At 41.5% G+C, this 19,493-nt stretch overlaps 3 protein-coding genes across 13 annotated transcripts in view; 2 read left to right on the top strand and 1 right to left on the bottom strand.

The window, feature by feature from the left end:
- LOC106613031 (leucine-rich repeat and fibronectin type III domain-containing protein 1) overlaps positions 1-3,500 on the top strand; it is a 132,525-nt gene extending 129,025 nt beyond the window's left edge. For all 3 annotated transcript variants that reach the window (XM_014214904.3, XM_014214906.3, XM_082956333.1), the window contains one exon: positions 1,672-3,500. In XM_014214904.3, coding sequence (XP_014070379.1) covers positions 1,672-2,587 — 916 coding nt within the window. In that variant the 3' untranslated portion in view covers positions 2,588-3,500. The remainder of the gene's footprint in view (positions 1-1,671) is intronic.
- A 718-nt stretch (positions 3,501-4,218) lies between these two features.
- On the bottom strand, positions 4,219-7,361 carry nkapd1 (NKAP domain containing 1). The gene is made up of 6 exons (XM_014214908.3): positions 7,270-7,361; positions 6,762-6,844; positions 6,583-6,677; positions 5,766-5,918; positions 5,594-5,647; positions 4,219-5,466 (listed from the first exon to the last, which is right to left on the bottom strand). The coding sequence occupies exons 2-6, from the start codon at positions 6,828-6,830 to the stop codon at positions 5,088-5,090; spliced, it is 750 nt and encodes a 249-aa protein (XP_014070383.1). The 5' UTR covers positions 6,831-6,844; positions 7,270-7,361; the 3' UTR covers positions 4,219-5,087.
- Positions 7,362-9,678: 2,317 nt separating this feature from the next.
- The window catches only part of dixdc1a (DIX domain containing 1a), a 35,260-nt gene continuing 25,445 nt past the window's right edge, over positions 9,679-19,493 (top strand). For 3 of the 9 annotated variants that reach the window (XM_014214901.3, XM_014214900.3, XM_082956335.1), the window contains exon 1: positions 9,680-10,284. In XM_014214901.3, the coding sequence (XP_014070376.1) occupies positions 10,262-10,284 (23 nt within the window). In that variant the 5' untranslated portion in view covers positions 9,680-10,261. Of the gene's footprint in view, positions 10,285-13,932; positions 16,605-19,493 lie in introns of those variants that run through there. The other 6 variants (XR_014378899.1, XM_082956334.1, XM_014214897.3 and 3 more) reach the window with 4 other exon arrangements.

Genomic DNA, 19,493 nt, shown 5'->3' on the forward strand with positions numbered 1-19,493 from the left:
AGAAAATTATTTGTTTCTGGCCATTTTGAGCCTGTAATCGAACCCACAAATGCTGACCCACAAATGCTGACATATTCATCTGTACAAACAATAGTACGCAAGTATAAACATCATGGGATCACCCAGCCGTCATACCGCTCAGGAAGGAGACGAGTTCTGTCTCCTAGAGATGAAAGTACTTTGGTGCGAAAAGTGCAAATCAATCCCAGAACAACAGCAAAGGACCTTGTGAAGATGCTGGAGGAAACAGGTACAAAAGTATCTATATCAACAGTAAAACGAGTTCTATATCGACATAACCTGAAAGGCCACTCAGCAAGAAAGAAGCCACTGCTCCAAAACCGCTATGAAAAAGTCAGACTATGGTTTGCAACTGCACGAAGATCATACTTTTTGGAGAAATGTCCTCTGGTCTGATGAAACAAAAATAGAACTGTTTGGCCATAATGACCATTGTTATGTTTGGAGGAAAAAGGGGGAGGCCTGCAAGCCGAAGAACACCATCCCAACCATGAAGCACGGGGGTGGCAGCATCATGTTGTGGGGGTGCTTTGCTGCAGGAGGGACTGGTGCACTTCACAAAATAGATGGCATCATGAGGCAGGAAAATGATGTGGACATATTGAAGCAACATCTCAAAACATCAGTCAGGAAGTTAAAGCTTGGTTGCAAATGGGTCTTCCAAATGAACAATGACCCCAAGCACACTTCCAAATTTGTGGCAAAATGGCTTAAGGACAACAATGTCAAGGTATTGGAGTGGCCATCACAAAGCCCTGACCTCAGTCCCACAGAAAATTTGTGGGCAGAACTGAAAAAGTGTATGAGAGCAAGGAGGCCTACAAACCTTACACCAGCTCTGTCAGGAGGAATGGGCCAAAATTCACCCAACTTATTGTGGGAAGCTTGTGGGAGGCTATCGGAAACGTTTGACCCAAGTTAAACAATTTAAAGGCAATGCTACCAAATACTAATTGAGTGTATGTAAACTTCTGACCCACTGGGAATGTGATGAAAGAAATAAAAGCTGAATTAAATAATTCTCTCTACTTTTATTCTGACATTTCACATTCTTAAACTAAAGTGGTGATCCTAACTGACCTAAGACAGGGAATTTTTACAAGGATTAAATGTCAGGAATTGTGAAGAATTGAGTTTAAATATATTTGGCTAAGGTGTATGTAAACTTCTGAATTCAAATATATATATACTTATATACAGTTGAAGTCGGAAGTATATATATATATATATATATATATATATATATATGTGAATGCTCCACACTACCTTGTTTGTCACCTTGCATTTTAACCTTTGCCATCGTAGTATACATAAAATGTTGGGGGAGTCATTTCTCGCTGTCACCACGTCTAGAAGTCAAGTGTCAGCACTGTTGTCTTTACTTGAGCCCCTAATATGAGGGTGATATTTAAAGCCTCCCTGGAGCTGAACTAAGTTGACATGACTGTCTCTTTTCTGTGTTTATCAAACACCTCTGTGTCAGGTTAACACTTCTCATGTGCATGCCGTTAATGAGAATGCAGTGTGACACTGTGTCTGACATGGTTTTGTTCCATACAGTATATTGGTGGTAATTGAGGGGGGCAGTCAAAATTCCCCTGGCAAAGCTAACCTTCCCCACTCCTGTTTATTCCTCGCTTTTTTCTGCAGAATGATCCCGTCCACCAGTAAGACCTTCCTGATCAACGACCTGGCGGCAGGCCGGGAGTATGACCTGTGTGTCCTGGCGGTGTACGACGATGGCATCACCTCTCTGACGGCCACGCGCGTGGTGGGCTGTGTCCAGTTCTACACGGCCAGCGAGGTCAGCCAGTGTCGCTTCATCCACAGCCAGTTTCTGGGTGGCACCATGATAATTATCATTGGCGGCATCATTGTGGCTTCAGTGCTGGTGTTTATCATCATCCTCATGATCCGCTACAAGGCGCACAGCAGCCCCGAGGACAGCAAGGCCAAGGTCAGCTCCAGCATGCACTCCCAGACCAACGGCAGCCAGAACAGACTCCAGCGCTCCACCTTCAAGCAACTTGCTGAGGACAGTCACCAGAGAGAAGCTCTACCGGTGGCAGCCAAGGAGTGCATGGCCCTGGTGCTGAAGGTGGACAGTGACAAGAGGGAGTGGGACACCCCTCCAACCACTATGGCCGTCCTGGAAGTGGAGCTGCCCCCCCTGCCCACGGACAAGATGAAGAGGACCAGCCTGGACATCCAGTGCTCTGGATCTGGCCCCCCGTCGGAGGACACACAGACAGACAGCAGCCTGACGGGCTCCACCATGTCCTTGTGTCTCCTAGGCCCCAACGCCGGCACCAAGGAGGCCCCCAGGCTCAAGGACAAGAAGAGCGCCCTGGCCAACATGGGGTTTAATAATGAGCTGGCACGAACTAGGCACAGGTTCAGCTTTGATGGGGGAGACTACTCGATATTTCAGAGCCACAGTTACCCCCGCAGAGCGCGGACGAGGCGGCACAAGTCCACCAACCAGCTCAACGTGGAGTCCTCGCCGCTCGCCAACCGGAGAGTGACTTTTAGCAGCACTGAATGGATGCTGGAGAGCACAGTGTAAGAGATGCAACCTGGCCTCTCTGGATTGCTGTCACACACATACACACAGACACACACCAACAGTTTGAAACATACACATCTACACATTAACAAATAAAGTTACATGCATACACACACAGACTCTCAGAGAGAGTTGCTGGAGAAGAACATAGTCTCCTTTCATCCTGCCTCCCCTCATACTCCCAGAGAGACAAAGTTGTTGGCCATTTCATTATTTTATGCAGCAGTGCCTTATTCTAAAATATGTACAAATGGAGGATGCTGCTCACTGTAGTCATAAACCTTACTTTCTATCATGGTTTCCCCCTGTTTCATGGGGAGTGTTGCTTAGATTTTTTTACATGCCAAGGGGTGGGGCAAATGTGAGTTTTCCATTTAATGTTAAAAAACAAAGATCACACTGTAAAGTGAACAACCAGGTATCCTGTATGTTGATCATCCTTTGGGTTCTTTCAAAGACTTTTGCACACGAAGACACGACGATACGATGACAAGTATCACACCAGTCTATACAGTAATAAAAATATTATAGAACTATACACATGCCGATTTCAAATGTTAGCATAGAGAGGATGGACATGAAAAATCTGTGGACTCCTCAATGCTGGTTGGACTCAATGATATTACTAGGTATTGTTCCTGATGTGACTGTATGATATTAATCGGTATTGTATCTGGCTGGTCTAGATAAAGTTAACTAAAATTACATATAGAAGTATATTAAAAACATTGGTGTATGTGTACTATGTAAGTAAGTCATATGTCACAACTTTTTACTGAGCATTTGAGTGTTGGCCACAAGTTCTTACATTAAAAACCTGTGTCATCACACTTCTCCCTATTTAGTATGACAAGGTTTGGACCACTTATCCCTCATGAGAGGGTATTAAATTTTTTGGTGTGGGTTAACTGTACCGGTTGTGCACTGTGTCCTTTTCTTATGGTCATCCTGGATCCTTTCATCAATGTCATGAAAGCTGCTTGCACATGGATCAGTGAGAAGGCCTATATGCATTAAGGCATATCTCATCATATATTAAATATATATTAAGATATATCTTGTGCCTGTTGAGACAAACATATGTGGGAGGCTTCAATGGTCTCAAAGGAAGCTGTTGTCAGAGTATACAAACATCAGGTCGGAAAAAGTATTGTTTTCTCGCAAATAAATTCTTTATTCTGATGTTATTGTCAAAAGCCATGAGTAATTAAATCCTCAGGGTGTACTACACTGATTGAGCCACCAGGTGAAGACAACAGACCATAGATAACATTACGATAGTAGATACTGTTAGGCCTTCTAACCCTTTCACTAAATAATAAATGAACCTTGTACAAAGTGATGACTAGAAAGGAATGAAATTGAAAAGATACCTTCTAGCAAGTGGCCTGCTCTCTACGTTGAATGAAACTCAAACCTGGTTTAGACAATAGCACCTTTTTCAGCAGGTCTCTTATTAAATGAGTTTATATAGAAATGTAGAAATTCTCATTCAGTGTTAATGTATTCCTTTTTCTTGCACATTGCATCTACAGTGAGTACTATAGAAACTGAACACTAGAGGGAAACCGTACACCATTAATACAATGCTCTATTGTAAATGGTACACATGAAGGATTCAACCAAAGGGCCATATGGAAGCAATATTTAATGTAGAATTGGATGCATGAAGAGTAAAATACATGCTCATGTTCATGGAATAGAACGGCTATAGGCCTACTGAGAATAGTGAATGATAGTCATGTAGATATCCTGTATTCAAAACAATACATGAGATGTATGTGATATGTCTAAATGTGTGATGTGATAACCAGAGTACATTTTTACAAACAAATATGCATTTTATTTTCAATGTTGTCCTGACATTCCATAAAATCCTGACTACCATAAATTACAAAAGTTTAAAAAAATAAATACTGAATAAAAAAAGCAGAAGACATTGTCATAATTGGTCGTGAAATCTGCATAAAATGACAATTTTCCATTAATATAACAGCTAAAGTAAAGCCTGGACACTAACTATGAGACCTGGCTCTACAGTCAGTTTGTCATGAGGTGGCTTTTCTGAGTCCATATTTGTGCAGTGTCAGCTCACTATCTGAGCACTGCAGCTGGAGCAGAACCAGTAACAGAAGAGGTGAGGTATTACTGTGAAGAATGCCCAAGGGGAGAACACAGGTTTGTGCTCAGCAGTACACAGAAAGAAGTACAACACAAAAGAGTATTGCAGAGGAAAGGTGTAAAGCGAAGAACAATATGCTTTCCCCTGCCAGTCGGTCTGTTCAAAAGTTGTATTTGTACTTTGGCCAATTCCTCAGTTGTCTTGTCATTGGATAAATCACAAACATATCTAGCTATAGTGATGGCCGTGTTCACAAGAAATCTAGTGGGAAACATTGGACTCAAGTGGAAATGGGGTGTAACTGTGAAAGCTTTGAGATAGACAACTGAAAGGAAGCAGTATGAAGTTACAGGTTACTGGCTGCCAATGGAAAAAGGCTCAATCCACAGAACTGTCCTCTGATTTGTCCTCTCCTGCTTTCCAGTTTTTCCTCTTCTTGTGTGACTCTGGTCCTGAGTCTCTGTGGGAGTCCATCTGTCGTTTCCTCCTTTTCCCTCTCTCCTCTGAGCTGCTCTCCTCCTCTCTCTCACTCTTTTTCCTCTTATGTTTGCTCTTGCTGCTTTTCCTCTTCTGTTTGACACTGTCGCTGCTGGACTCACCGTCTGACTCACCTGTCCTCTTTTCCTCTTTCTTCTTCTTCTTCTTCTTCTTCTTCTTGGAGGACTTCTTCAGATGTTTTGATTTGGCTGTTTTAAGTCTGGACTTAGTCTTTTTCTTTCTGCAATGCCCATTCTGATCATCACCACGGTCTCTTTCCCTGAAAAGACAAATCAGGCATTATAACAATGCAACATTTCTTGTATCGAAGCAAATAGTGAGATCTTTACTACAGCTACTACTGTTATGAGACATGGTATTTCATGTTAATGCAGTTCATGTCATACCAGTCACTTTTAAACTCCTCTGGGTATAGCTCCTTAAAACCGCTGTGTCCCCATCTGTAGAGGAAACATGCACAATACCAACGAGATCCACCTTTCATAGCATGTCGTCGTTTGTCAACTCAAACTCACGAGGATATATTACTACAGCGTTGTAGATAGAAAAGGTACGCACCTGTCTGGATCATTGGCTTCGAAGTCATAGAGTTTCTTGGTCCAGTAGCGTGCCTCCCTCTCGTCCTGGCCAGAGCTGTGTTCTCTTCTCCGCAGCCGGTCTCCCAGTCTATCTACAGACCCATCCTCCACACGATCACAGTGCATGTGACTCCTGAGTAATAGTGAACTCTAATTCTGATGTCTATCAACCTGTTCCATATAACACACTTCTAAATTATTGTAAGGCTGCATCCTGATTCTCCACCCTACTCTCAAAATGTGCACTTGCACACTTCCCGTCATGGATCAAACAATGGTGGAAACTGCCTCCAACCAATATTTACACAAATACAATGCTTTGCAATCCAGAACTGAAAGGGTGCAAATGCACACTTTGGGAAAAGGGTGGTGAATCAGGATGCAGCCTAAAATAGCTAGCTATCACCTGCTGATGTATCAGGCTAACACTAACGCTATGTACCGTCTGAGACTATGTCATTTTTGGAAAGGCTCCTCTCCGGAACTCTGCAAGCCAGAATGCTGAATAAAATTACATTTGAACTTATTCTACCGGTTGTCTGGGTGGTTGGTCCTTATGCAGCTAAAATCTGAGACAATAACCTATATCCACAGGTAAGTATTATTAAACCAACTTGTCAAAGCGATAGTAACGTAAGTGCGTTCAGACTTCTATCACCTTATATTAGCCGAGTTCGTGCACGTGTTTACATTCTCCAAATAAGTCTTAGACGGTACATAGTGTTAGCTTGCCATCACCGGCTGATGTATCGTCTACCTAAGGCTCTACTACTTCAATGCTGGAACAGTTAGCGGACCTGGATGGATTTGAAGATGGTGGCATCAGTCTGTGGCTGGTGGACGGACCCTTCTCCATCCCCCTCAACTTCCACATTTCTGACTCCTCTTGGATCTGAAACAGACAACATCTATCATCAGGAGAGTACACAGCAGAGTGCAAAGCCACACACACAGTTTAGTTAACTCCCCCACTCACCTTGTTGTGGGCATCTGTGTGACGAATAACATTTCGCAGCAACACCTTGCCCATCGGCACCCTGGACATGATGACACCTTCAACTAGAGAACAAGTATAAGGTACTGTACACACAACACTGAATTACATTGGCAGCAACATGCTGGGATCACACTGCAAACGGGTCAGGACAGGTGCATTGGAGAAGTTGTGGATGCTAGCCAGGTGCTTTTAGCAAGGCGGGTGTATTTGTATACACCAGCGCTGCATTCAATTGTATTGGGTTGCACAAAAACAGTCCGTGACAAGTCAGCTAGCTAGCTAAACGTGTTGCTAACCAGCTGCCTACAACTGTAAGTGTGTATTTTTGCGTACTTCCTACTATCGCAACAACCTAGCTACAACTGGCTAGCGTTAACTAACGGGTACTTTTATCAACAAGAGCTTTGCTAGATGAGAAATAAACTCAAGATATGAATCTTATATCGCTAATTCTAAACTTGATTAAATATTTATTAACCAGAATTACCGTTCGATCTTTAACGTTTACGATTAAAACCACACAAACAGCTGACTTCCCTGTCTGTGGCGTGTAGCAGATGAACCACATGCGTAATATCCTGCTGCATAATCCCGCCTATGTGGGGCTTGTTACGTCACAGGACAATTTGGACGCTGATTGGCCATGTGTCTGTCAATCATTGGTATCGAAGTAAAAAATTTGGTTGAGGGCCCCAAGAGGTGGTCGGATGTGGTGATTGAAAAACTGCACAAATTCACTCTGTGAGTCAGTTGTTCTTCATTGGTAATTCTAGTCAAATGGCTCTAAAAGGCCAAGCTACTTGGCATCTCACTAGCCACAATCCACTCAGACCTAGGTCTATAGGGCTGATGTCATCTGAAGAAAATGCAATGATTACCTGTAGTAGGTTATGTAGCCTATTATGATTGACTGTATTTCTAACAATAACATAGTTCCTAATGAGCACAGATGGTTTGACACACAACGACACAGAAGGCCCATCAGTAACTTTTCAGTGTAGGCGCTAAGCAGTATTGAGAGAATGTCCTCAGTCTTTTGCATTGTGAACTGTTGTACTACCGTTGTATATAGAAGTGTGCTACACTTTTCATACTGTTATGTACACAATATAAAACAGATAGCAATGAGCTGTGTTTGAGAAACTGTTTATTGTTAACTGATGCTTAGGGTGGTAGCAAGGTATGGGTTTTATAACAACAGCAGACAGTTTTGTCAAGGGATGCGCCTCTTCCCCCCCAGAAGGTTAAAAAGATTTAGCATGGGCTCTCAGATCCTCAAAAAGTTCTATAACTGCACCATTGAGAGCATCTTGACTGGCTGCATCACCGCTTGGTATGGCAACTGTAAGGTACCCGACCGTAGGCACTGCAGACTTTGATTAATACGGCCCAGTACATCACTGGGGCCGAGCTCCCTGTGATTCAGGACCTCTATACCAGGCAGTGTCAGAGGAAGACCCAAAAAAGTGTCATAGGCTCCAGCCACCTCAGCCATAGACTGTTCTCTCTGCTATCGTATGGCAAGCAGTACCAGTGCACCAAGCCTGGAACCAACAGGACCCTGAACAGCTTTCACCCCCAAGCCATAAGACTGCTTAAACAGACTGCTAAATAGCTAATCAAATGGCTACACACACACACACACACACACACACACACACACACACACACACACACACACACACACACACACACACACACACACACACACACACACACACACACACACACACACACACACACACACACACACACACACACACACACACACACACACACACACACACACCACCAGACACACATAATATGCGCACCTTATGACTACTGTTGCCACAAACACACACACACTCACACACTTTCACACTCACCACATACGCTTCTGCTACTGTCTATTGTCTATCCTGTTCCCTAGTAACTTTATCCCTACATATATGTACATAGCTACCTCAATTACCTTGTACCCCTGCACATAGATTCGGTACTGGTACTCCCTGTATATAACCATGTTATTTTTCATTATTGACTGTGTATTTATTCCTCTTGTCAATATTTACATTTTGTATTACATTTTTTATCTTTATCTTTAACTCTGCATTGTTGGAAAATGATGCATAAGTAAGCATTTCACTGTTAGTCTACACCTGTTGTTTACAAGGCATGTAGAAAATACTATATGTTACTTAGTTTTAGTTAGAAGAACAACTCAATCCCTTTCCGCTGTAATCTGCCTGCTGCTGCTGCTAGGGCCCAAAAGAGTAAATACGTATCATTAGCATTCCATGTCACACAAAGCCTTTTGTCTTCATTGCCTCCCTAAGTCAAACCAATATGATCCCAGTTTCCCACAGTTTTGGTCAGGCTGATAATACTGTACTGTGCAAGTGTCCTATCTGTCTCCAATCCAAAAATCCAAACATAAAAGAAATGTCTTTAAACTCAGGTTGTAAGTATTTGATCTAATAGAAAACATATGCCTATTTATTCAAATCATAGAGTTGATGTGACATGCTATCATTATAGCTTTAAAATACTATTATTATCAATGCTTAAGCATTATATGGCCCAGTGTCCTCGATCTGGTTGTTCAAGTTATTGACTGAGATAATATATCATTACTGACACATGCTTCAACTTGTTTGACGTGGCTCCATACAAACCTGTGATTTTGTGTCAGCCAAAAATGGCTCAGTTGGAAACCACATACCACACAGTGTTAGCCTAGAATATACTGTAGCTTAGCAGACCAATGTAAAGGAGATATGCCCCATTTCAGCTAGCAGGACATACAGGCCCCCTTCTCCTCTAGTGAGAGGGGAAGAGTGTGGGAGGGGGAGGTAAGAAAGAGAGAGTGGGAGGGGGAGGGTAAACACTCAGACAGAGCTATGTCTGACAGCCCTGCTGCTCACTGAAAGAACAAGGGACAGGGAAAAAAGCCTGTGCGGCTGAACGAGAGAAAGACTGTGAGGAGGGAGGGAGGGAGATATAGGCTGAGGGAGAGAGAAAGCAAGAGAGAAAATATATGGAGGAGGTGAGCTGCAGGAATTCTCCTCTAGAAGGAACACAAACATTGTGTTTGTGAATGGGAGCTGGTGAGCTCAGCCACAGGGGGAGTGTGTTCTGAAAAACTAGGCAGCCGCTGGTGAGCCTGAACACCAATCCTCTCCCTTCTGCCACGGGCTGGGGGGATTGAGCCAGGATTTCCATTGGGTTCTTCCAGGGAGTGATTTGGAGAAGAGTCCAGGCTGTTGGTTAGGATTTATAGCTGTATGTAGGGAATATGCTGGAGAGGGTTTGAACATGCTGTTAGCTGTTATTGCAGATTGAACACAGTAGTGTGTGCGACGTGGAGGCTCAGTCAGTGCTGCTCCCACCCCTGCTGCTGGGTCTGTTTTGGGGGCTATGTTTCTGACTGACCTGGGCAGCATTACCCACATGCAGGGCAGAGGCTGAATGGGAGGTTAAGAGTGCAACTAACCAGCATGGGAGCCAAACAGATGAAATGGTAAGAGTTGGATTTGACAAAGTATTTGCAATATCGCTTTATTTACATAACACTGTCTCTCTCCCTCTCATTGTTACAATCAGTGGTTCTAGAAATGCAGTGTTTGTTCATTGTCTTTACATGTTGTTACCTTAACGGTGACGGGAGTGGTTATGACACCTCGATACAGTGCAAGCACTATGTCATTTAGAAGAAGATGTCATTTCTTTGTCTAATCAATATTATTTTATGTTCATACAATATAGATTTCTATTACACGTGTTGGAGAAACTAATCATAGTGTGATAGCTTGGAGAAATTGAGGAGTTCACATCATTTTAGGGCTGGGCTCTCGGCTTTTGTCTGAATGTAGGTGTGGGTGTGTGTTTCTCGGGTATGGGTACTGTGCGTCCGTGTAGGTGTTTGTCTGGAAGTCTATGTGAGCTGGATGTGTGACATTGCCTAGCAACAGCTAACTACAGTGTTTGGCATTGCTGTGATTTCCATTTGCAGATCGGCTCACATCTCAGATTTACTTTGATCAGACTGATTACCATCACACTGTATATGAGCATGTCCAATCTCATATTGTGTTTTAGTGTTATATAGTATTTAGTTCCAGAGATTAGGATAATTTCTGTTTAATATTTGCCCACCATAGTGGAGGTTTTTTTCTAACCCAAAAAAATTGACAGTAAACGAACAAATTACATTATACTGTAAAACTAGGCCACAGGTCTTGAATGTATGCATGTGATCCTCTTTCAGAGATAACATTGAAAAGATAAAGCAATTCAGTTAAATTGAAGACAGATTTCAGGTAAAAACATGTATTATTTCAAGAGGATTTACTATATTTTATACAGTTGAAGTCAGAAGTTTACATACACCTTAGCCAAATACATTTAAACTCAGATTTTCACAAGTCCTGACATTTAATCCTACTAAAAATTCCCTGTTTTAGGTCAGTTAAGATCACCACTTTATTTTAAGAATGTGAAAAGTCAGAATAATAGTAGAGAGAATGATTTATTTCAGCTTTTATTTCTATCATCACATTCCCAGTGGGTCAGAAGTTTGCATACACTCAATTAGTATTTGGTAGCATTGCCTTTAAATTGTTTAACTTGGGTCAAACTTTTCGGGTAGCCTTCCACAAGCTTCCCACAATAAGTTGGGTGAAGTTTGGCCCATTCCTCTTGACAGAGCTGGTGTAACCGAGTCAGGTTTGTAGGCCTCCTTGCTCGCACACACTTTTTCAGTTCTACCCACAAATTTTCTATGGGACTGTGGTCAGGGCTTTGTGATGGCCACTCCAATACCTTGAATTTGTTGTCCTTAAGCCATTTTGCCACAAATTTGGAAGTGTGCTTGGGGTCATTGTCCATTTGGATGACCCATAGCTTTAACTTCCTGACTGATGTCTTGTGATGTTGCTTCAATATATCCACATCATTTTCCTGCCTCATGATGCCATCTATTTTGTGAAGTGCACCAGGCCCTCCTGCAGCAAAGCACCCCCACAACATGATGCTCCCACCCCCGTGCTTCACGGTTGGGATGGTGTTCTTCGGCTTGCAAGCCTCCCCCTTTTTCCTCCAAACATAACAATGGTCATTATGGCCAAACAGTTCTATTTTTGTTTCATCAGACCAGAGGACATTTCTCCAAAAAATATGATATTTTTCCCCATGTGCAGTTGCAAATCGTAGTCTGGCTTTTTTATGGTGGTTTTGGAGCAGTGGCTTCTTCCTTGCTGAGCGGTATGACGGCTGCATGGTCCTATGGTGTTTTATACTTGCGTACTATTGTTTGTACGGATGAACGTGGTACCTCCAGGTGTTTGGAAATTGCTCCCAAGGATGAACCAGCCTTGTAGAGGTCTACAATTATTTTCTGAGGTCTTGGCTGATTTCTTTTGATTTTCCCATGATGCCAAGCAAAGAGGCACTGAGTTTGAAGGTAGGCCTTGAAATACATCCGCAGGTGCACCTCCAATTGACTCAAATGATGTCAATTAGCCTATCAGAAGCTTCTAAAGCCATGACATCATTTTCTGGAATTTTCCAAGCTGTTTAAAGGCACAGTCAACTTAGTGTGTGTAAACTTCTGACCCACTGGAATTGTGATACAGTGAATTATAAGGGAAATAATCTGTCTGTAAACAATTGTTGGAAAAATGACTTGTGTCATGCACAAAGTAGATGTCCTAACCGACTTGTCAAAACTATAGTTTGTTAACAAGACATTTGTGGAGTGGTTGAAAAATGAGTTTTAATGACTCCAACCTAAGTGTATGTAAACTTCCGACTTCAACTGTATAAAGGGATTACAAAAGACATGCAAAAACCAGATATGCTGAAGTGAAGCTCATCTCTTGCTAATCTCAGTGGCTAATTTTGGTATTTCTACTGTATGTTGTTGTTTCAGTTGGCACAACAGATAAACAGGGTACATCTTTTAAGGGAAATCCACAGAAATTACCACATTTAACTATAACAAACTGCACCCAGGGCAAAGGAAGGGCGGTGCCACGATAAGAGTGATTTATACAGAACATTGGTTGGCATGTACTTCATACGCCTTTGCCTGCAGTTCTTTTTCCAAGATGATTTGAAATGAGTTTTAGTGGATTACTTAATCACTTCAGTAGAATCAGATAAGATGTTGACCAGACCACTGTGAGCTGCTGTCCCTGTTTCTCAGCAGCTCAGTAGAATCATCAAAGTAGGCCCCTTATCTTTTTAAGGTATAGGGGGCAGTATTTTCAATTTCGGATGAAAAGCATGCCCGGAGTCAAATATTTGCATATTATTAGTAGATTTGGATAGAAAACACTCTGAAGTTTCTAAAACAGTTTGAATGATGTCTGTGAGTATAACAGAACTCATATGGCAGGCAAAAACCTGAGAAAAATCCAACCAGGAAGTGGGAAATCTGATGCTTGTAGTCTTTTCAAGTCATTGCCTATCTAACACATAGTGACTTAGGGTTCATTTTGCACTTCCTAAGGCTTCCACTAGATGTCAACAGTCTTTATAACCTTGTTTCAGGCTTTTGCAGTGAACAGAGAACGAACAAGAAGGCCGGGAAGTTGGTGACTCAGAAAATGACATGAGTTCATTGGCGCGTGTTCACGTGATGAGGTAGCTGTGTTCCATAACGTTTTTCAAGACATTGGAATCGTCCGGTTGGAATATTATTGAAGTTTTATGTTAAAAAGGCCCCAAAGATTGATGCTATACAACATTTGACATGTTTCTATGAACATAAATATAACTTTTTTTTACTTTTCGTCGTGACGTCTTCGGCACGCTTCCTACATTTGGAGTAGTTTACTGAACGCGCAAACAACAAGGAGGTATTTGGACATAAATTATGGACTTTGTCGAACAAAACAACATTTATTGTGGACCTGGGATTCCTGGAAGTGCCTTCTGATGAAGATCATCAAAGGTAAGTGAATATTTACAATGCTATTTATGATTTTAGATGACTCCAAAATGGCGGGTATCTGTATTGTATGATGTATTTTTCTGAGCGCCGTACTCAGATTATTGCAAAGTGTGTTTTCCCAGTGAAGCTTTTTTGAAATCTGTCACAGCGGTTGCATTAAGGAGATGTTTATCTATAATTCTTTGAATAACAGTTGAATATTTTATCAACGTTTATGATGAGTATTTTTGTAAATTGTTGTGCTGATTCACTGGCAGTTTTGGAGGCAAAATATTTTCTGAACATACGCGCCAATGTAAAATGAGGTTTTTGGATATAAATATGAACTTTATCGAACAAAACATACATGTATTGTGTAACATTGAGTCCTAGGAGTGTCATCTGATGAAGATCGTCAAAGGTTAGTGCTTCATTTTAGCTGTATTTATGGTTTTTGTGACCCCTCTCCTGCTTGGAAAATGGCTGTGTGGTTTTTCTTGTGTTGGCACTGTCCTAACATAATCTAACTTTATGCTTTCGCCATAAAGCCTTTTGAAATTGGACAATGTGGTTGGATTAAGGAGAGGTGTATCTTTAAAATGGTGTAAAATAGTTGTATGTTTGAGAAATTTGAATTATGACATTTTGTTGTTTTGAATTTGCCGCCCTGATATTTCACTGGCTGTGTCCCGCAGGTGGGACTAGAAGTTATGACAGAAAATGTCCCAAGCTTCCTGAGTATGATTGTACAGTGCATTCGGAAAGTTTTCAGACCCCTTCACTTTTCCCAAAAATGTTATATTACAGCCTTATTCTAAAATGGATTAAATAAAACATTTTCCTCATCAATCTACACACAATATCCCATAATGACAAAGCGAAAACAGGGTTTTAGAAAAGTTAGCAAGAAAATAAAACAAATAAAAACAGAAATACCTTATTCACATAAGTCTTTGCTATGAGACTCAAAATTGAGCTCAGGTGCATCCCGTTTCCATTAATCATCCTTGAGATGATTCTACAACTTGATTGGAGTCCACCTGTTGTTAATTCAATGGATTGGACATGATTTGGAAAGGCACACACCTGTCTATATAAGGTCCCACAGTTGACAGTGCATGTCAGAGCAAAAACCATGCCATAAAGTCGAAGGAATTGTCCGTAGAGCTCCGAGACAGGATTGTGTCGAGGCACAGATCTGGGGAAGGGTACCAAATGTCTGCTGCATTGAAGGTCCCCAAGAACACAGTGGCCTCCATCATTCTTAAATGGAAGAAGTTTGGAACCACCAAGACTCTTCCTAGAGCTGGCCTCCCTGCCAAACGGATCAATTGGGGGAGAAGGGCCTTGGTCAGGGAGGTGAACAAGAACCCGATGGTCACTCCTAAAGAGGTCCACAGTTCCTCTGTGGGGATGGGAGAACCTCCCAGAAGGACAACCATCTCTGCAACACTCCACCAATCAGGCCTCTATGGTAAAGTGGCCAGACGGAAGCAACTCCTCAGTAAAAGGCACAACAGCCCGCTTGGAGTTTGCTAACAAAAGCACCTAAAGGACTCTCAGAACATGAGAAACAAGATTCTATGCTTTGATGAAACCAAGATTGAACTCTTTGGCTGAATGCCAAGCGTCACGTCTGGAGGAAACCAGGTACCGCTTATCACCTGGCCAATACCTAGATGTTACCATTCGGCCATCAGATTTGCCAACAATGCTCCTCATAGGACACATCACAGCACTCTATACTCCTCTGTAAACTGGTCATCTCTGTATACCCATCGCAAGACCCACTGATTGATGCTTATTTATAAAACCCTCTTAGGCCTTACTCCCCCCTATCTGAGATACCTACTGCAGCCCCCATCCTCCTCATACAACACCCGTTCTGCCAGTCACATTCTGTTAAAGGTCCCCAAAGCACTGGTTCGCCCTGGGTCGCTTCTCTTTCAGTTCGCTGCAGCTAGCGACTGGAACGAGCCCCAACAAACACTCAAATTGGACAGTTTTATATCCGTCTCTTCATTCAAAGACTCAATCATGGACACTCTTACTGACAGTTGTGGCTGCTTCGCGTGATGTATTGTTGTCTCTACATTCTTGCCCTTTGTGCTGTTGTCTGTGCCCAATAATGTTTGTACCATGTTTGTGCTGCTACCATGTTGGGCTGCTGCCATGTTGTGTTGCTACCATGTTGTTGTCATGTTGTGGTGCTACCATGCTGTGTTGCATGTGTTGCTGCCATGCAATGTTGTTGTCTTAGGTCTCTCTTTATGTAGTTTTGTGGTATCTCTCTTGTTGTGATGTGTGTTTTGTCCTATATTTGTATTTTATTTTTTCTTCTTAATTCCAGCCCAGTCCCTCAGGATGCCTTTTGCCTTTTGCTAGGCCGTCATTTGGAATAAGAATTTGCTCTTAACTGACTTGCCTAGATAAATAAAGGTTAAATAAATAAAATAAAATAAATACCATCCCTACGGTGAAGCATGGTGGTGGCAGCATCATGCTGTGGGGATGTTTTTCAGCAGCAGGGACTGGGAGACTAGTCAGGATTGAGGGAAAGATTAACGGAGCAAAGTACAGAGAGATCCTCGATGAAAACCTGCTCCAGAGCTCTCAGGACCTTAGACTGGAGCAAAGGTTCCCCTTCCAACAGGACAACGACCCTAAGCACACAGCCAAGACAACTCAGGAGTGGCTTCAGAACAAGTCTCTGAATGTCCTTGAGTGGCCCAGCCAGAGCCCGGACTTGAACCTGATCGAACATCTCTGGAGAGACCTGAAAATAGCTGTGCAGCGACTCTCCCCATCCAACCTGACAGAGCTTGAGAGGATCTGCAAAAAATACAGGTGTACCAAGCTTGTAGCGTCATACCCAAGAAGACTCGAGGCTGTAATTGCTGCCAAAGGTGCTTCAACAAAGTACTGAGTAAAGGGTCTGAATACTTATGTAAATGTGTCTAAAAACCTGTTTTTACTTTGTCATTATGGGGTATTGTGTGTAGATTGATGAGGGAAAAAAACCAATTGAATCAATTTTAGAATAAGGCTGTAAAGTAACAAAATGTGGAAAAAGTCAAGGGGTCTGAATACTTTCCCGAATGCACTGTATATAACCTAATTCTCACAATTATATTGTCATCATACTGTATCTACTATACATCCCTACCAACTCAATTACATATCAATCTAAGCAAGCATTATATGGTACCTGCCTCCACATACAGTATTAATCATTTACAGCTGAGGCACAGTAAGAGAGCACATACAGACCCTCCTGTGGCCCAATTAACCCCCATTAATCTCCCTCTGTTCACAGTGTTAGTGAATGGATAAATGGTAGATAAACGTCAATTCCATGGTAACAGAGTGATGCTGAGACTCAGATTTTTCACTTTAAAATGCATGTAAAATAAAAACCAGTGATTGCAAAGTTAAACAAACCATATAACTATATGCACAAGGACTACTTTTAACAATTTCCACTGAAAATCACTGTGTTACTACAGGATCACTCTGTTACCATAGAATTGACATTTATCTACCCTTTATCCAGTCACTAACACTAACAAACAAAGTTGTACTGTTTGTTTAATTTGACAATCTTTTTTTTTAACTACATTTTTAAGAGAAAAGTCTAATTCTCAGCATTTCTCTTTTATCATGGAATTGCCTTAAAGTAAAAACAATGTGTAGTATGGATTCCTTCCCTATAGCAACCCCAACTCAATCTAATTACATGGTATTGCAAAAGGGACAGATCAAGCCAGGGCAGTTATACAGTTGCAGCCCTCATATTCAGTCTTGCAATGATTTTTTTTAAATGCAAAAAGACAGATGCCATCATAACACTACATTAAACCAGACATTAATCTCACACACAGGCTGTAATGTGAGTCTAATTACTCATGTCAACATTCGTCTTCACACCAAGTAACATATGGTTACATAAATGCAATCCATCATCATCCACCAATCTTGCAGAAAGGTTCAAACATAGTCTCTCTCCCCTTTTCAACATGTTATGCCCAAGGGTCATATGTTGAATAGTGGCAGAGATAGGCAAAAATTACAAAATACAATTACAAAATACAATTACAAAATACCATAAAGACCAATGTATTAAAATAAAATACATAATACTTTTGCAAAGCATTGATTTAAAATACAAGTATTGTATCTTGTATTTTCAAAATACAAAATACATTTGCAAGTACCCCCTTAACCTCAACAACATTTTCAGTAACGGTAAAAAAGTGTTTTACTTGCTATCACTGTGCTAATGTGCTTGTTTACCTCTTTCTACATTAGTTGAATGCACTGACTGTAAGTTGCTATAGAAGCTAAATGACCAAGATGCTAAAAGGAAGGGTAAAAATGAATACTTGCAAAGCATGTTAGGTATTATTATTAACCCCCGAATGAGACCATAATATTTGAATAAAAATGTGAATAGCTGTAGAGATGGGCAAAGATACATCAAAATGTATCTTGTCATAAAATACCCCCAACAATTTATAAAAATAAAATATGAAATACATAAAAGTCTATCAAAATACAAAAAATACATTTCAAGTAAGCAAAAAACAAAATAAATCATGCTCTCTAAAGTATCTTGTTATAAAATAGATCGGACTGTAGTTCAGGCCAGTGAAATACAAATGACAAAATATGCAAAAACGTAATTGAAATACATATTTCAAATACATTAAACAGAAATACTGCCCTGAGTAGTGGTGTAGTTTATCCATTGTCTGGCAAATGACTTAATAACACAGACAGAAGCATGGTTGTTTTCCCACAGATACTAAGAAACGGATAATGGAATCCCCCATCTGAGAGCCATATCCAATACCTGGGGTCATACTACACATAGCTGGACCCCATTTCTAAAAAACACAGAAGAGGGAACATGACAAGAGGCCTAGACTTCATCATAACATACAGACTCAGTACCTAACAGACTCAGTACCTAACAAACCCAGTACATAACAGACCTAGTACCTAACAGACTGACTATATAACAGACCCAGTACCTAACAGACTCAGTACCTAACAGACTCAGTACCTAACAGACTCAGTATATAACAGACCCAGTACCTAACATACCCAGTACATAACAGACCCAGTACCTAACAGACTGATTATATAACAGACCCAGTACCTAACAGACCCAGTACCTAACAGACTCAGTACCTAACAGACTCAGTATATAACAGACCCAGTACCTAACATACCCAGTACATAACAGACCCAGTACCTAACAGACTGACTATATAACAGACCCAGTACCTAACAGACTCAGTACCTAACAGACCCAGTACCTAACAGGCTGACTATATAAGAGACCCAGTTCCTAACAGACTCAGTTCCTAACAGACTCAGTACCTAACAGACTCAGTACCTAACAGACCCAGTACCTAACAGACTGACTATATAACAGACTCAGTACCTAACAGACTCAGTACCTAACAGACTGACTATATAACAGACTCAGTACGGAACAGACTCAGTACCTAACAGACCCAGTACCTAACAGGCTGACTATATAAGAGACCCAGTTCCTAACAGACTCAGTTCCTAACAGACTCAGTACCTAACAGACTCAGTACCTAACAGACCCAGTACCTAACAGACTGACTATATAACAGACTCAGTACCTAACAGACCCAGTACCTAAAAGACTCAGTACCTAACAGACTGACTATATAACAGACTCAGTACGGAACAGACTCAGTACCTAACAGACTCAGTACCTAACAGACTGACTATATAACAGACTCAGTACGGAACAGACT

This window comes from Salmo salar, chromosome 09 (genome assembly GCF_965601325.2).
Source record: "Salmo salar chromosome 09, fSalSal1, whole genome shotgun sequence".
In the NCBI taxonomy this organism is placed as follows: Eukaryota; Metazoa; Chordata; class Actinopteri; order Salmoniformes; family Salmonidae; genus Salmo; species Salmo salar.

Excerpts from the sequence above, each read along its gene's own strand:
- nkapd1 (XM_014214908.3), bottom strand. The coding sequence starts at position 6,830 with ATGTCCAGGGTGCCGATGGGCAAGGTGTTGCTGCGAAATGTTATTCGT. Across the intron at positions 6,678-6,761 it reads ACACAGATGCCCACAACAAG|ATCCAAGAGGAGTCAGAAAT; the intron begins GTGAGTGGGGGA and ends TGTCTGTTTCAG. Across the intron at positions 5,467-5,593 it reads GAGGAGTTTAAAAGTGACTG|GGAAAGAGACCGTGGTGATG; the intron begins GTATGACATGAA and ends TTGTCTTTTCAG.